Source organism: Trachinotus anak, unplaced genomic scaffold (genome assembly GCF_046630095.1).
Source record: "Trachinotus anak isolate AG129_WGS33_773 ecotype Australia unplaced genomic scaffold, CSIRO_AGI_Tana_v1 ptg000007l, whole genome shotgun sequence".
NCBI lineage: Eukaryota > Metazoa > Chordata > Actinopteri > Carangiformes > Carangidae > Trachinotus > Trachinotus anak.
In genome coordinates this window covers 9,110,572-9,128,336 of record NW_027273858.1, presented here as the reverse complement: position 1 = coordinate 9,128,336, position 17,765 = coordinate 9,110,572, and the positions used below count along the sequence as shown (strand labels likewise).

General features: G+C 39.7%; 2 protein-coding genes across 3 annotated transcripts in view; both read right to left on the bottom strand.

Annotated features, from left to right (window-relative positions):
* The window catches only part of abraxas2 (abraxas 2, BRISC complex subunit), a 118,156-nt gene extending 113,095 nt beyond the window's left edge, over positions 1-5,061 (bottom strand). For both annotated transcript variants that reach the window (XM_071480321.1, XM_071480322.1), the window contains exons 1-4: positions 4,993-5,061; positions 2,797-2,852; positions 2,384-2,480; positions 1,522-1,569 (exon numbers count right to left, since the gene is read on the bottom strand). In XM_071480321.1, coding sequence (XP_071336422.1) covers positions 1,522-1,569; positions 2,384-2,480; positions 2,797-2,852; positions 4,993-5,046 — 255 coding nt within the window. In that variant the 5' untranslated portion in view covers positions 5,047-5,061. The remainder of the gene's footprint in view (positions 1-1,521; positions 1,570-2,383; positions 2,481-2,796; positions 2,853-4,992) is intronic.
* Positions 5,062-6,781: 1,720 nt separating this feature from the next.
* On the bottom strand, positions 6,782-13,563 carry LOC139622766 (G-protein coupled receptor 26-like). The gene is made up of 3 exons (XM_071480333.1): positions 10,977-13,563; positions 9,931-10,044; positions 6,782-8,864 (listed from the first exon to the last, which is right to left on the bottom strand). The coding sequence occupies exons 1-3, from the start codon at positions 11,645-11,647 to the stop codon at positions 8,588-8,590; spliced, it is 1,062 nt and encodes a 353-aa protein (XP_071336434.1). The 5' UTR covers positions 11,648-13,563; the 3' UTR covers positions 6,782-8,587.
* Between the last annotated feature and the right edge of the window lie 4,202 nt (positions 13,564-17,765).

Genomic DNA, 17,765 nt, shown 5'->3' with positions numbered 1-17,765 from the left:
AGGCTTTTTTCAGTGAATGTATGCGGAGAACTGCACCGAAAGCGAACTGATAAATTCCACTCAGGCACTTTGCAAATTGATTCAACACCATGGCAGTGTTCACAGACTTTATGTAGCAATATTAAGCTACATAAATAAAATAGCTGTCATTTCCTATAGAATTAACAGCAAAAAAAGCAGCGGAAAAGACAGATGTATAAACAACATAAACTCCACAGCAGCTGCAGCCGACAAACACAGACAAAACGCTATGTTGCTAGGAAACTTAGAAGTTTTTTTTCCTATACTCTCCATTGTACAATAAGTTACAACAGTCAGACACTTGTTTCACACAACTGTCTCGATGTCACTGTGGGTCCTGTGCAACACACAGTCCTCCACAGTCCACTCTAAATCCAACTTCTCTGCTTGTTGATTCTCAATGCAAAGTATAACCAGTCCACTCAGCCTCTCTGTCCCACTGGGTGAGCGCAACAGTCACAACAGGGATTATCAGAAACAGCAGAAGGGTGGTGCACATCTCACTAACGGTGGAAGTGAACGTAGAGGTCACAGCTGAGGAATCCACTGTGAGTATTTTAGCATTTAGCTTTTAGCCAGACCCAGCATGCACCTGTTGGTCACGCAACATGGCAAGTGTATTTGATTTGGGACACTTAGTGTGGTCGGTGCATCAAATCAGCAGCATCTTCTCTGCTGCAGCTGCTGATTTGGCTCACTTCATTTGAGGCCTACTGACATGGTGAATCATAATGTCAATCATCATGTGACTTTGGTTTTTACTTAATTCCTGATTTTTCAAAATACTCCAAAAAGTACAAGAATATAATAAAACTTTCACAGTATAATAATCAGTGTGTTTTAAATATTTGATACCAATCAAAAGTTTCACTGAGAGCCATCTGTTGTACATTCAGATCATGTATTCACTCAAACTTTCTCCAGTTATTGTATCTTGTGATCATTAAACAGATGGTTGGAAATGACTCACTCTGACAAACTGAAGCCACATACATCATCGTCTCATTAACTGTCAGCTGTGCGGCACTCAGAGCAGCTGCCACAGTTAAAGCCACCAACATTACCATAACTACACTAGGCCTAGTAGCAGTGGCCATGCAGGATATCACAGAGTACTCTTGAGAGTTTTTTAAAAAGCACTGAAGCAAGCATTTGAATGCAAATTGATTCACTCAAAATTCATGTCCAAGTAAAAGCCTTGTGGTTGCACCTTAACTGTCTTGAATTTTGATTAGGAAGAAAAAAAATATGGAGCATTTTTACCCTCTGATCTATTTCTGAGTTGTAGCAGAATTCCCTCCTCTGGGGTTTTGCTGTTTTTTTTTATTCAGGGCAGTTTACTCAGCTGTGGGTGTGACTCAGACATGAAGCTAGACATCCAGGAGCAGCCAGTGTCTATGCTCCACCTTATAGATATGATGAAGCCGCAGGAAAGGAGACTGTGTTTGCGCATTTTTTGAGTCAAGTGTCTCTGGATACGCTCATTCATCTTTTCTTTACCTTATAACTGTGTCTCATCTTCTTTTCTCCTTTCTCTTTCCCTTTCTCCTGCAACAAAGATTTACAGACAGAACAGTGACTAAATTTGAAGAATACATACATCTCTACCACATGAAAACAACAATGTGTTGTTTGTGTTCATCATCAAAACCTCATTTAATTGTTTTTTTAAACCATGATGCTGGTTTATTGGTTGGTCCAAATTTTAGTCCAGACTGAAATAAATCAACAACTATTCCATTCATGGTCCCCAAAGGATGAATCCGTTTGATCTAGTGTCCTCATCAAATCAGACTTTCAATTTGTCCACTTCTTTTGTTTATCAATTTAATGGCTTGGTTTACTTCAGAAAGAGTATTGTGGCCTCACAGAGCTCACTGTGTACTTTATAATTTCCCATAATCATACAAACACACACTATATAAAAAGAGGTCACTGTAAATGTGCATTTAATGACAGCTTACACATTTTTGCCAAAACAAATGCGTGCATGGGTACAACCTGCAGCACACATTGACAGCATAATGGCAACTGTAGGCCGAACAAACTGTTGTCTTCAAAAACTTCACTGATATGGACACATGTCCATCAATATGACACATCGCATGCTGGAGAAACTTGCTGGGGAGGCATTGCTTGGTGTGACGAACACAAACAAACATCTACAGCCCCCAGCAAAGAGTCAGTTTCAATGGCCTGGCCTGAAATAATGGTGAAGGCCAGCACAGACATTTACATTTTTTTAATCTCATTTATGATTTAGTTTTCTCGTTTACGGGTTCGGTTTTATGTCTACAGTTTAATATTTAATATAAATTGGTTTTAAGTAGACAGACTAGAGCAAAAGTTAAAGGCTGCCCACCTCAGTGCTGGCTCTTAAGACTTTTCCTCCTCTTGCAGATGGATGGGGGGAGCAGGGTTGGCAGGATCTTCTGAGATCTTCTCTAATTTTGTAGCAGCTAAACAATATGAGCATAATACATAGTGTTTATTTGATAATTAAATACTGTGCTATATATAACCATTGATATTCCTTTGTTCTGCCCTGGTGTTGCGTGGACTAAATCCAGTTTAAAATTTAAAAGGTAACATTTGTTCAATGACCTCTGTAACCAGAGAGCTTGCTTTCAAAAGGCATAAAGCCAGAGACATTTCAGCTTTTTGTTAATTTTGCATGTTTTTAAATTCATAAGGACTGAATTTGTTTGCTGGGCTTAAGTTAACTGGTTTAGCTAAGTTTGTTGTATCAGGATTGGTTTCCCGTGACAAACTCACCGAAAAGCACCGTCTCGTCCGGGATTTCCACTGTGAAACATTTCTCCTCGGTCTGTCTTTTTGTGAAGACACAAAATGGAGACGACACAACACAAAAAAAAAAACAACTCATAAATAAAACTGTCAACACACACGGCTGCAACCTGTCAGACCATCTTCAAGCTGCTACTGACCCTGCGCACAGCCGGAGGCTTCTGGGTGTTGTAGTGCTTACAGCTTCTAGTACGTGGGTTTTTGGTTGTTCACCTGCCTGACCTGTATTTTTTTAATAAGCTATAAAGCTAATAAACAAACAAACAAACAAACAAAAATTTGCAGAAACGCTGTCCATTTTGTCCACTTTTGTGGACATGTTTTGTTCAGGGTGTGGTTTTTATTGTTCTTTGTATGGAAAATTTGAAATGCCTAAAATAAAAGGAAATACACTTTATTTCAATTTTATGTAAGCAACTGTGTCATGATTAAATGAACATATGTCAAATTAATGTTATTTAGCTTTCTTTCTTTGAGCGCTGAATATTATTTCTCATTGTTACTGGAATTTCCAAACCACGATAAAATCAAACTACAGCACAGAAAACAAAGTGAAGTGAATTAGCCAACTTTCTAACATGCTATCTACGGGTTAGCAGCTAATGCCACCCTTGAAATTTCAAAAAGTAGCAGCTAATGCTAGCCTTATAATATCCAAATGTAGCTTCATCCTAGCCTTATTCCATAAGTTAGCAGCCAATGCTACTGACTTGTTTTCATTTTCTCTTACCATTAAATTGCTGAAGAACAAACTTAGCAGCTAGTGTTACTCGAGGTGTGTAATATATCTTAATGCTAGCCAATTGTAATGTAAGGTTCGTAGCTAAATGTGTGTTTGTGTGCGTGCGTGTGTGTGTGTATACAGCAACTGCAAGAACAAAAATCGAATCTTTGTTTAGCGAGATTTCCAAACTTTAGCACTGGAAACACTAAGGCAGGTTTGTTTGCAGTCAGCAGTTTGTATTGTTACAGTTACCATCAATATTGTTCAGTTAAACAGAAACACAGACAAGTATTGTATCAGTTTTACTATAATTTATGGGTTTAATCTGAGCTCTCTTATACTCTAAACTCACCATGGGCTGTGTCTGAGATCACTTAGTACTCCTTATATAGTCCACTATATGGTGAGTTCACCATTTTGTAGTGCTGTCCAAATGTATAGTGAGAATTATTATATCCTTTATATTGGACTCATAGTATCCCACAATGCATATTAACCTCCCATAAAATCCGTGTGTTGTGTAAACTTCTAACTGCAAGAACTGATCCAGAAAGTCTGACAATGTCTGAGCAGGAAAATAAATGAACCAGCAGATGTGTCAAAGTAACAAAACCAGCTGTTCAGCTGTGAATGCACCCCTTACAACCCCTCTGACCCAGCATGAACAACACAACAGTGTGTTTACAGAAGCAACCCAGCACTTTTTGGAGAGCAGGTAGGCTTCAATATACTGTAGTTGCTCAAACACAGAGCTACACAAACATATAGACACACTCAAGCAGAGTAAATGTTTACCAGCTGGACAGATGGCTGCAACATCATACACTTTTAATGGCCTTACGATAACCTTTGCTTGACATTTTTGCTGTAGACGTGGTTTACGATGGATTACACATGATATAAAAACAAACAGCTCCCACTGTTGTTGTCTGATAATGTTCTCCCGTGGAAGTCCTCTGAATCAAGTTCTGTTTTCCATGACTCCAGTTGAACTGCATTATCTCCTCTTTCAGACAACACAATCATGCTTATGAAACATCTTACGAATGTGGTGGATGAAATCTAAAGTCTGAAATCAAAGCTGTTTGTCTGAGGTCCTCAAGGGTCCTGAAAACTGGACATTAGAGGTTTGAGGTTTTCACTTGAAGGCAATGATACTTTTTAAACACTGCTGCAAAAGCCTTCGAGACAAGAAAAAAAAAAAAGAAAAAAAAAAACATTTCACAGCCCCCACAGAAAAAACAAATACAGCATTCCTGGACAGAAATAGATGGTCTTTTTATATTACCTCTGTGAGCAGTGCAGGCTGTTTGCTTAAGGGCATGGGGAATACTATGATATTTGAGTCCAACATTCCCATGATTCAGATTATATAGTATGTATATGCCAGTAGTTGATCAGTCCTGCAGTGCCACTAGCAGAGTTATGGGCAAGCTTACCAGGCTGGTTGAAGGTGAGGACAGCAGACTGAGAGTAAGTGAGACATAAGACATAATGGAAAGGCATATCTACAGCATTTCTTACTGTCTCATGTTTGTTTGCTGTGATTTGTGATGTCTGAACACCCACTGATGTGTAACACCTGCTATGTATTAGTATGATTAATGAGCAAACCTGCGGAAGCATACAGTGAAACACATTGTTTGCTCTTTTGTTGGCATAAAGAAATTAAAAAGATCAATCAGTTAAGTTTTCTCAGTGTGTGGTGGATAACTCATTAGATCAGTGCTGCTGTCGCTGATTAAAAGAAAGTGCTGTGCATGGGTGACTCCAGTTGGATGTTTTTTTTCCCACATAATCTGACGGCCACACAAATTAGAAATAAACATGTCACATATCTAGCTTCCCAGTAGCTCTTTGCTTCTTAAATTCCCATGACTCAAGTGAGTTATTAGTCAAACATTACTCCCAAATTTATCTCAGTTGTATGAAATTTCAGTATATTTATCTAATGGCCAAGTCAGGATGTTTTTGTGTGTCTATCAGGTGTAAGGTTTTGCTTCTGAGCTTAAGTCAGCTGCTTCCTTTATTCCCCATTTTGACATACAGCTAGGCTTAGAAAATCTGGATTTGACATGATGAACTGTAGCTTGCTCAAAGTCATGTGACAGGTGACAGTCAGGGGCATGATGGAATATCCTCAGTGAAGTATACAAAATGTATTTTCACACTTTCCTGCATTTAGAGCTCATAAAACACAACAAAACTTTAACATGGCAGATCTCCAATGAGAAATTTGACCTGATGCAGTCTTTGATAATGTTTTACAGGGACAGCTTTCACTTTGTGAGAGGGGGAGAACCACTTGTGCCCTGACATCAGGGTTGTGTGAAGTCAGCCAGTGCCCTCGTCGTCCCTGCTTTCCTCCTCTGCTTTCTTGTACTTCCTACGCGGTGTGGCTTAATCACAAGGTCTGTACACAGCGTTTCGAGCATGGCAGGTTTGTGTCTGCCTCTCACCCACTCACTGAGTCTCCTAGGGGAGATGAGGTATATGCACACCTCCAGACTGGGGATCCTTCCAAACTTTCTGAATCCTTTCCACTAATTGCCCCTTGGTTGTGTGTACTATGTGAATGCAGTGCTATGGTAAATGCAGCTTTTGCCCTCCTTGATGAATGATAAAAACCAACAGATGCAGCTCTTAAGGGTGACAAGTCATGATTGTTTCATGTTTTTGACAGAGACAGAATAGATATCGCTCCAGGCACATTTTTATCAAAGTGGGTGAAGGGAAGGAAGCAGGTTAACTAGAGAGTTTGTGAAGGATAGATGATAGAAATTTGTTTCATGATGAAGGTGAGGAGGATGGAGAGATGACGATCCCCAGAATGTTTGAGTATTGTCACAGCTGCCTGAACTTGGTGAGGTAGTGCCTACTTTCCTCTTTTTTTCTTGCTTCCTTTTCTTCTTTTCCCACTCCTGCTTGCAGCTCTGCAATTAAAAAAGCCTTAAATGCTCAGCCCTGATGCTTTTGTAAAAAGTCTTTATTCTGCTGCCACATCAACAGCAGCAGCAGTGGGTGGAACACATCTTAAATTATTTTTGAAATTAATTATTCCTTCTCCTTGACTTAATCAGCGTGGGTGAATAAAGGTGTTCGGATCTGGCAGACACTCTTTTGGTAAAGCATTGTTTAAGTAGAAATTTGAGGAATTGTCTGTGCATCAGTCCAAGTCACACAGCCGTAAATACAGATGTTAATTAATGCATAAGAAGAAATTTGAGGTTTTAAAATGTCAAAATGCACAGCATTTATTTCAATATAATCACAAACGTATTTAGCAAAAATCCGACACAGTTTTGACAAAAATAAATAGATTTTATGCCTTTTAAAGGCTTTATACTGTCACAGTAAAGTAAAAGTACAACATCCTGATTTGCCAGTGTTGTCAAAATGAATCATTTTTATAACCCAGACGTCACACAGCCGCTCATATGTCATGAGCTGGAATGTTAATTACACATCACTGAATAGTGGCTACCACATTCAAATAATATTTCACCCTGTTTTGCCATATGCAACAATACAATGTGGTGGTTTTACAAAATACACATCACTTAAAATTTTCTTACAATGTGACCAAACTGCATAACAGGCTCTATCATCACACCTAACCACACCACAGAATACCAAGAAAATGACATAACGTGACAGGTTTGCTCTGCTGCTTTTGATTAAATAAGAGAGTTCATAGTCTAAAAGGCACTTCAGAACTCAGGCCTCACAGCTACAACATACAGTGATTTTGATTAAACCATGTCCACTCTGCTCCCTACAACATGGCTGTACTGTTAAAATCATAAGCTGTTTTAATCATTCCTTGAACACATACAGTACTTCATCCAGGTAGATAATCAGCGTTGAGGTCAGAAGTTATGCTTGAATTTCACAGAGAATATTTACAACTATACCAATGTCTGGTGATGAAGTTACTCTTGTGTTAATACATTACTGACTTGACAAAACCTTAAACATTATCAGACGGTGTTAATACTGATGATTTAGTTGTTGTGTAGTTAGTTAATGTATAAGACCTGTTAATCAATCTGGGAGTGACAGCACACTCGTGAGCTCTGATCTACCGCCTTGTTCACATTTGGATTACAGTTTGTGCCATTAACAACACAATTAACAAATTAGTCACCATAATGTTACACGGGATGGTTGACACAAATTTACGAGTGTGCTACAAACTACCTCATTAGAAATTGCCATTCTTAAAAAGACTGTTACATTTGTATTGAAATACTTAATGCCATTACAACCTACACACACAACCTACAAAAGTGGTCTGTCCTGTACAGGATAAAGCTAGTGATATTCTGTATTTTTTAATGAATTGATCCTACTGGCAGTTATTATCTGTGTTGCCAAAGCTAATATATTATTCCTCTGTGCCATAGACCTCCATTGATGTCCAAAAACTATTAAAAACACATTTGTTAGCCACACCACTACACAGGGTACCATGTGCCTTCATTACCATGAACATGGACACTGCAGTTAATCCCATGTGCACAGTCCTGCTGCTGAAAATATTCATTAGTGAATCATATCTACTGCTACAAGTAGTTCCCTACAAATAAACTTTTACCCCTGTTTAAGGAATGTTTGCAAAAAAAAAACCCCCCCAAAAAAAACCCAGTTTAATGAAATTATTTTGCCTTTTTTTAAATGAATTTATTTTGACCTATTTTTAAAACCTGTGTTTTTAGCAGATACAAATTATCTGAGTGCCACAGTCAGGCTGAGAAAGTAGAAAGGTACTGAAAGATTGATTAGCACATTGTTAGTTTGGGTTTTCTTTATGGGATTTGTTGGCTGTAAGAAAAATTAAGACTATTTCCAGCCTTGCCCTTCAAACAAGCATGTAGGTGACAAACTTGTTCACTCCTATATTACACCATCACAGAGAGGTCAATCTACAGTCATACCCCTCTTCTCATGAGTGTTAACCTCAAAGTAAAATGTCAAATCCAAGTCACCTTTAGGTTGGTAAAGTACCATAATTGTTTCTGAAAGTTTTGACCTTCACTGTCCAAGTGGCTTGTTGGTAGGCGGTTGGATGTTGTTGGCTCCATTGACGTTATTGTCACTTCTCCCTGTGTTGTTCTCCATCCTAAGGGAGGAGGAGTTGAGTGCACTCCTCTTGAGGACTTTGTTAGCCAGAAGGCTGCAGGTCTTCCTGTACTGGTGGCGCAGCAGCGAGTAGACAAATGGGTCACTTGCTGCCTTGCTGTAAGCCAAACATTTGGACAGCACACCCCAGTGAGGGCTTATGGGCACTGGGCAGAAGAGCTCCACAATTCTACCTCAAATAAAGCAAAAAGAGGAGAGAAAAAAAAGTCACACACCATCAATGAGCAAAATGCAGCAGTTGAGCCACTTCTTAGATCAGTATAACTGGAGCAGAAGACATCCAAAGCAGCTGAACCTCCCCCAGTGCTGTAATATTGTGAAAATGTCATCATTTCACTTCATTGAAATGTCATCACTGTGTTGGGCAATTTGAACTGATGGGTGTCATTTTTGCTGCTTCAGGACTTCTTGCTAATTAAAATCATTTTACACTGAATCCAGTGCCTGACACTTATTTGTCCTAATAAATCAAATTAAAGACAAAGTGAAAACAAACCGGAGTACTGTTTTGCTGTTAACCCATCTTCTTAATTAGTGTGATCTCCTTAAGTCTACAACTTGTCTCACCACCACACAGCTCCTAATGTGCTTCCTTTTCTGTGTCCATACTGCAAATCTAACAGCTTCTGACAGGTTGCCACCACCAATACTGGGGCTAATACTAATGAGAGCCAGTGCTATGATCACTGACTCATTTGCTATCTCTTCCTTTCTCTGTCTCTCTCCCTCTCATCTCCCCAGATATAAAGGCTCAGTGACAAGGATTAGAAAACGTGCATAGAACCAATAAGCTGTGACATTATGAAAAGGAAGCAGTTAAAAATGTTACCAGATATCAAGACAGATTATTATCACCATCTGTATTCACACAACATGCCAAGTGTAACCACATTAGCAGCCACAACAAGGTAAGTGAAAACTCAGGCTCTCGTCGCCAAATAGATTAATCCTTGGGAGAGTTGTTCTACTTATTAAGATGAATGAGGAAGATAATTTGAAATCTCTTTCTATTGCTGAGCAAAGACAAAATGTGAACAAGTCTATCTCCTTGATGCTGTATGTGAAGCAATTATTTTCAATCTTTTAATTCAAAAAAACAGTAAAGGTAAGAAACCTTAACACGTTTCAGTGATATTATTTGTTGACGATATTATACATGGTGTTAAATACCTCATACACACACACACACACACACACACAAAGACGCTTATACAATGTCATAGATGTCTGCTCACCTTGTAATGACATAAGGGGAGAAGCACACCACGAATGTGCCGATGAATGTGCTGATCTTCTTTGTGGCCCTCTGCCTCCTCCGCTTCTGCTCATCCAAGCATTTCTGGCGTACACTGCCAAAGCACACAGGTACGCATTATCTACCCAGGAGGCATGATCACAGACATGAAGACATAATGAAAACAGCGGAAAACATGTGGGGTGGATGTGAAGAAAGCACTGAACTGTGCGCCGTTATCTCTGGAGATTACATAGAAGAAATTTCACACAGCACCAATATCAATTATGTAAATGGACAGCGATTCAAAGTTTAATTTAGCAGAAGTCAGGGTAAATGATAAAACTGAGGAAGGCCTTGCTGATCGTAATGAGACATAATGATGTAAAGGCTGACTCACAGCAGACTGGACACAGTCAAGTGATCTCCTCTGATGACTGAAGCTCTGGAAAGTTGGTGTATATGCTTTCTGTTTTTAATTAGCCATTTCTGCTAACTGTAAGCTAACTATTCTTTTTTTTATTGTTGAGTAATATTACAACTATTGTTGCAAACAGCTGATCAACTGGTTAATAAAATGTCAGAAAACAGTGTAGAATGTCTCAGAAGTGCTAGAATCCAAGGTGACATTTTCAAATGACATATTTTGTCCAACCAACTGTCCAAACCCTCCCCAAAATTATTTTATTTAAAAAAAACATTAAATCCTGAAGCTTTTTTTGTTTTGTGATTTTGATAAATAAACAAATAAGCAAATATGATTACTTTGTACATAAATTATTATCAAGCCACCAGGATCATCTCCTGCTCATGTTGTCTATCAACACACTAAGTGCAGGTTTCCTGGCATAACCAATAACCACTATTTGTGTCACATACATTAATTGGACCAAAAGCTACTGATTCCACAACAGGATCGAAAAGCTGTTGCTGAAATGCTTCACATACTAGACTAAGTGAAACAGAAAGACACAAACATTTCAAAGAAAGAAACATATTGTAAAAGAAAAACGGAGGGCACTGAATGCACCTCTGCTGACTGTTTACCTGGGGTGAATGTCCACAAGCAACACCAACGTCTGCATAGTGATCACGTCGATGCGTTTACAGTGAAACCTCGCAACTTTCAGCACTTTCAGGTACGTTACACACAGCACGATCAGCGTAAGGAGGAAGGTGAGAGAGTGCAGAGCCACCGTGAAAATGACGAACTGCGTCCCGGCCCCCTTCGCCCTGGCGTTGCAAAGGGTGCACGATGCGTAAAGGTGGTGGTACCCGACCCAGGATCGGCAGGTGGCGACTGCGGAGAAGCAGAGTGAGTGTATCCACGTGTATCCCAGCGCCATCACCGCATCCCGGTGCCGTATTCGCGAGTGGTAACTCAGTGGGAACACCACGGCAACCCACCTATCGATGCTGAGCGCTGCCATGCTCAACATGGAGTTTGTGGTGAGAAAAGTGTCGAGGAAACCCACGACCTGGCAGAAGCCGCTGCCTCCGGGGTGACCCGTGGTGACGAGCCCGACAAGAGTCAGCGGCATGTTGGACACGCTGAGCAACAGGTTGCAAAATGTCAGGTTGAGAATAAAAAGACCGGGCACCTGTTTGCGGATCTCCGGGTTGTAGAGAAAGCAGATCAGCACCACGACGTTGGACAGCAGCGACACCAGAATAATCCCCAAAACTAACACGGAAGCAACTATATCCGCTGCGTCCATGGCGACTTTTGATGAGCGCGTCCACAGTCCCGATGCAAACTGTCATCGTGAGTAGCTGTCGCTGCAGATATGAGTCCAATACATTGTCATGCTTACCCTCCCCAGGCTCCTAATGTCTTCAACACATGCAGCGGGCCCGCCAACCGTGTCCCCGATCAGGTCGCGGAGAATTCATAGAGAGGACGCTCACCTGAATATTATGAGGACATTTGGAAGTCAGTTTCATGGGAATGGGGTCACAGCAGGAGGCTGGTTCCTGGGAGACACTGCGGTAGTTTTCAGGCACCCCTGTCATGCCACGGGTCTCACAGCTCAGGGTTTCCTGGCTGCGCAATTGCGCGTTGACATGATGGGAAGCTTTGAAAAAAACAAAAAGACAAAGAAAAAAAAAGTACTTCAAGCTTTTGGTCTCTGTAGCTACTTATATCGTCTTCTCTGCCAGAGTCTAAATCACGCTGCTGCACCCCTGACAAAAATAGCTTTTTAGTGTAAAAATAGAAGCACGACGCACGATTGCGTGGCTGGTGGTAAGGCTGATGTCATGAGCGTCACGTTGAACACAACCATTCTGGTGATGAGGTATTTTCTGCAAATAATCCATAAGTACATTAAGTTCGTGAATATGAAAAAAAAAAAAAAAAACCAAAACCACAGTGATGGCTAATAATGTGTTTTGCAAGTCAGTGTCTGACTAGACTGAATCACATCACCATCATCACTGCATGTATTAAAATTTCTCAGCAGCAAACGCGCAGAGTTAAATCTGCAGCTTAGATGTCACTGCGATAGAACAGGGAAACCCGGAGCCTCATCAGGGCAGAGCTCAAAGCCTTATATGGCGCTTTACACGGACGCAGCTTAGTGGACTTCTCCATCCAGACTATTAGTCCACAGTGCAGCAGCACCACCGCCTTTGGCACACACTTCCAGCCTTGGAAGAAATACTGTGTTTTCAGTGTCCCATGACCAAAAAACATGCAGATGCTTGTGTGTGCGTGCGTGCGTGCGTGCGTGTGTGTGTGTGTGTGCGTGTGTGTGGGGTACATAATGATTAACATTTCTCTCATTTCTGCAGGAGCAGGAGTGCACACAAGGTCATCCAGGACCTTAGGTATCATAAGGTCCTAAATAATAAGCAGTGGTTGAAAAGGATTTCTGTTTTCAAAATCTAATTAAGTAAATCCAGTTAAGTAAAAGTTCTATGTAGTATTAGTATTATGAGTGAAATCTTCTGCCCCAGAAGTAAAAGTGGCCCCTGTGAGTGTGCCCCTGTTAAATTGTTATTATCATAATGTCTGAGCCATATTTTCATGTGTAGCTGGTGGTAGGGCTAATTATTACTACTTTATAAATTACTGGGTAGATATATCTATAGCAAATCCATCATATTTCACAAACTGCCGATCATATATTTTCTTTGTAAAATCTTAATCTGCAAAATGACTGTCAGTGGAGTAAAAAGCACAAGACTTACCTCTGTAAAGTATTGTAAAATGTAAAGTACTCATTAGATTCTAAGTATTTCATAATGGTTTAGACATTTAAGAGTTACAATGTGGTTCTTCAAGCCTATCTCATATAACATGATTTCCACTTTTCACTTACAAGCCCCGTGTGCAATGGCATGTACAGCTTCAGTAATGCTCAGACAAATTAAATAGGGCTCCTCGTTTCAGTTTAGTTAATGACCAAGTGAAAGAAAAACAGTTTTAGGTTGCGATACTCTCATCAGTGGTGCATAAAGTCAGTGGTTCTGATGATGTTGCCATATAATTTAGATTTCCCTCATATTGTTTCAGACATTGTGGGACTTACAGTTTCTGCCAGAAAGTTCAAATGTTATCAAGAAGGCACTGGAGGGTAAGGTAAGTCACCTTTCTGTGATTTGCCCGTAATCTAAATCTTCTCAATGTGGTGAACCCCACTGACTCACTCTACTTATGTTTGATCTAGTAGATTGGATCAAACAATTATTTGTTGCATGTCTGCTATCAGTTCTGAGGCAGGGAGTCAAGACGACAAGTCTGCTGATTGTCCTGCTGATGGGAGAGGACATAAATGATTCTCTGTCGTCCTGCAGTCACTACAACGTGTTGTGCTATTGAGTGTCGGGATCCTAACAAAGCAGAATTTAAATAATGAGCCTTTTCATGTGAAGTCTGTGATGTAGGGCCAACATTTTGTATTAGTCATATTGCAGTTTCTGCTTTCACCTGTTCTTTGAATAGACTCATTTACCACTGTCACAGACCACCATACATCTGAGCTCTCTGAAAATTTCAATTAACATGCTCAATTAGACTCCCCAGTAAGGATGAAAGTTAAAATTACTAACTCGCAAAAAATCCTTTCCCTCAGATTAGTTCCAGGACCAAAATTAAAAGCACGGATGTGATCTATAGTGTTTAATTGAAAGATTTCTCTACTGTCCGGCCATGAGGATAGGAGAAACCAGTCTATTTGTTATAACAGTGGTCACACGTGCAGCTGTCTAGCCATTCTATAAATTATCAGCAATGACAAATTGCCAATAGCGGCTGTACAGATTTTCTAATTAATTCCTCAGAAAGAGACGTTTTTCACTTTTGCCCTGTCCACATAGTGAAGTAACAGATGGTGAAACTACATTGGATTTTTTTTTTTTTTTACACAGTGTCAAGTCTCCTCAGTGCTCCCCAAACCAGGGTAAAGTTCAATTTCATTTGCTTGCAGACTTAATGAAGTGAGTTAATGAAGTGCAAGGTTACAGCTACGCACAGCCATATATATATATATATATATATATATATATATATATATATATAATCCTCCAAAAGTCTCTGCAGACACATACAAGTCTTTTTTTGATTTACATTTATAGCAAATGTATTTTTATCTCAGTGAACCTAGAAGTGGCTGTAAATGTATTCAGAAACTATTCATGTTTTACACACTTTGGTGAGCTATTTTTTATACAAGGCACATATAAAAATATAACTAGACACCATTTGCAGCTCTAAAACAAAAGTAATTTTAATTAAATGAACAATCTTTTAAAGCCACTATATTTATGATTTTAAAATGTCTTTCTTTGGTGCCATCCAATGGTAGGACAAAAAGAGAGAGTGCACCCAATGAATGGGCATAAAGAAACTTGTAGACTTACTAACTTCTACAAAGATTGTATAATTTCTACAAACTAAATGTTGTGCTAGTGGAATAATTTGAGAGATGCTGTGATTAAAAACAAAACAAAACAAACAAAAAAAACAATCCCACACATAGAAACTTTAAAGTAGCATTGATGAAGCATAGTGTTAGTTCAGGCAGAGCGCTGAAGTCATGTTTGTACTGGCTAATTGGGATCAGCTGTTAATATGTAAAATGCTTGACAGTAATTGCCTCATTTATTCACAGCTTGTAATGTCCAGTCATACTCGTGCAACTCGTGCAGGTGTATGGCATTGGTGATGCAATGGGCAGGATCACATTGTTTGGGCTTCAATAGAAGGGAATGGAAACATTTAGGAGTAGCAGAGATAACTGGGTGGGGTCAGGGTGTAGTTGGGGTTAGGTAAAGCATCTCAGAAGACAGCTGGTTGGGGTTGGCGATAAGGATAAGGGGAAACACATATCGGCAGACTTTTGACACAGGAAATGTAATGTGCCCTGCCTTTAAGGGTTAATACACCATTTGCACAGTGGTGTATTTGTGTTGAATATCACAGTGTGGTGTGGAGACGGGTTTAGAGCACACTAAACACTGTGTTATTTATAACAGTCACAGCGCCAGATATTTATTTATATTATTAACAGAACAGTAAGTACAGGAGACATTATGTGCAAACAAGAACTGTTCATACCAGGGATAGGGTATAACAAATGCATATAAAAGGATTAGCCAGTTAATTGAAGTTTTCCATGGCCGACTAAAAGGATAATGCAAAGTGGTAGAGGATTCTTGAGATGTGTGTGATTCAAGCCTGTTCTCAAGATCCATTTGTCGTCAATTGCACGTTCTGCAAACAAAGAAATATCATCTGTCAGTGCTGTGCGTTTTGTTTAGTTGCGAGTCAGGTAATTAAAACTGACCGAACCATTGATTTGTCTGCTTAACTGGACATCTGCAGTGTGTGCACAGTTACTGCTTCATCAACCTGCAGTAACAGAATGTCTCTCTTTGCAGATAGAGGTGACGTTGATACCATGATTGTTGCCGCTGACAGTTAACTCAGCAGCTTGGCTTTAAGGCTGGTTTATTCAGTCATATCAGTCATGATCAGTCGTGACAACTGAAATTCAAAACCCTACAGTGTGTCTCTTTATCTGGACTTTCCCTCCTCTGACAGTTTCCCTCTTCTACACCTGTAAAGCAGACCTTACTGTTTACACTCCTCTGATGAGATGTACAGCCACTTTCATCTTGAATTTAAGGCTGTGGTTTTTCTGTTGGCTGAATTTCAAATAGCTGGTTGTGTCTTGGCTGTACATAAATTCACCAGGCTCAGTTAATCACGCTCGCCCATCTGCTTTGATGTCCTTTCTCTGCTAATGACTTTGACATCACTGAACACAACCATGACAGTAAGCTGCTCCCACTAGTTTTTAGCATCTCATTGAGAGAGCACGATGGTTCTTGTCAGGACGCTAACACACTGGTTATATGTTTATGTTTATATGTCATATGTTGTATGTGCCACGCATGTTCTAGAGGCTGATCTGTTGTCTGTGACCGTCTGCTCTTGTGGGAATTTAGAAGTTTCTACATGAACAGAACCCTTAAGAAAATCCTCCATGGAAGCTATCTGTCAGTTCTGAATTTAAAAAATAAAAGGAGCAAGATAGTTAGCTAAACATCCTCCTGAGAGTACTGAAGCAAATACGATACAGTAAGCATGATGCAGAGCGGTGCTAGCAGTAGATGACTCGTGCCTGTGGCTGAATGAACACACGCCTGGCTGCAGCCCCAGTTGGCTCATGCACAATTTCAGAGGCTGTCTTCTCATATTATTCTTTGTTTGTTTGTGCTTGGACAGCCGTCTCACTTCTGTAGAGTAAGCTTCACATGCACACATGTTATGATTCATACTTTCATACGTTGGTTGGGTGATTCAAATTATGGGCACGCAAGCATGTTTCTGCATTTGAATCTCTCGAGGGGATTATTCGTAAATGCACAGTCCATGAAGGTCAAATACTACTGGTGTCGCATAAAGTATCATTTTATTACTTATTACTTATTAAGTACTTAGGTACAAGGACTAACAGTAAACCCAGGACCTACCTTGGTTGTCCTTTTTTGTCATATAACATATCATACAGATACTAACACTTGTCATGTCTTTCTTACTATGAGTGAAAAGAGAGACATGCTGTTTCCATGATTGGCAAGAAAATGGTTCTGGAAAATATTATTTAATTCTGACTTTATCTTTATCTGCAATTGTGTTAGGGTATGTTTGACAAGTGTTTTCCCAGAATTTCTTCTGCACTGCTGCCGTGCGTACGCTGGACCTGTATTTACGCATGTCAGTGGAGGAAGAGCTTGACATGACCTTAGGATTTTGATAAGATAGGGTTATTCATGCTTGCTTTGTCACATGTGTGTTCATATACCAGGAGCTTTTGACACTTGAAAGGCTCTGGAGGCCCAGGTAGTTGTGTTAATAAATGTCAAAGAGTTTGTATCTCTTTGAAGTTTGTATCTGGAAATTAATACAATATCTGTATAGTTGGATTTATTTTTGCAGACAAAAAATATTTTTTCTTGTCATGAGCATTACATGTCAGATAAATCGTGATAACTTGGGAAATAATGAAGCAGAGATGTTTGTTTTGCTTGCACAAATGTGCCAAAAACTGCTCTACAAACCAAAGAGACCAAACATTATTTGAGCGTTAATGGTAATGGTGACATAACAGGCCTATGTTTAATTTTTTTTTTTAAATGGTTCAAGCACAGATTTTTGTTTTATGTGCACCAATGTGCAAAAAGGCACAGACAGTCTTGTAAGAGGCAAATATTCTGTGTTACAGCTTTGTTTTGGCTTGCTTGTGTAGTTTTACTCTCTCCACTTAGGATGTGGGATGATGGTTTTAAGTGTACACAGCATCAGAAGTAATGGATTTGAGTGGGGAA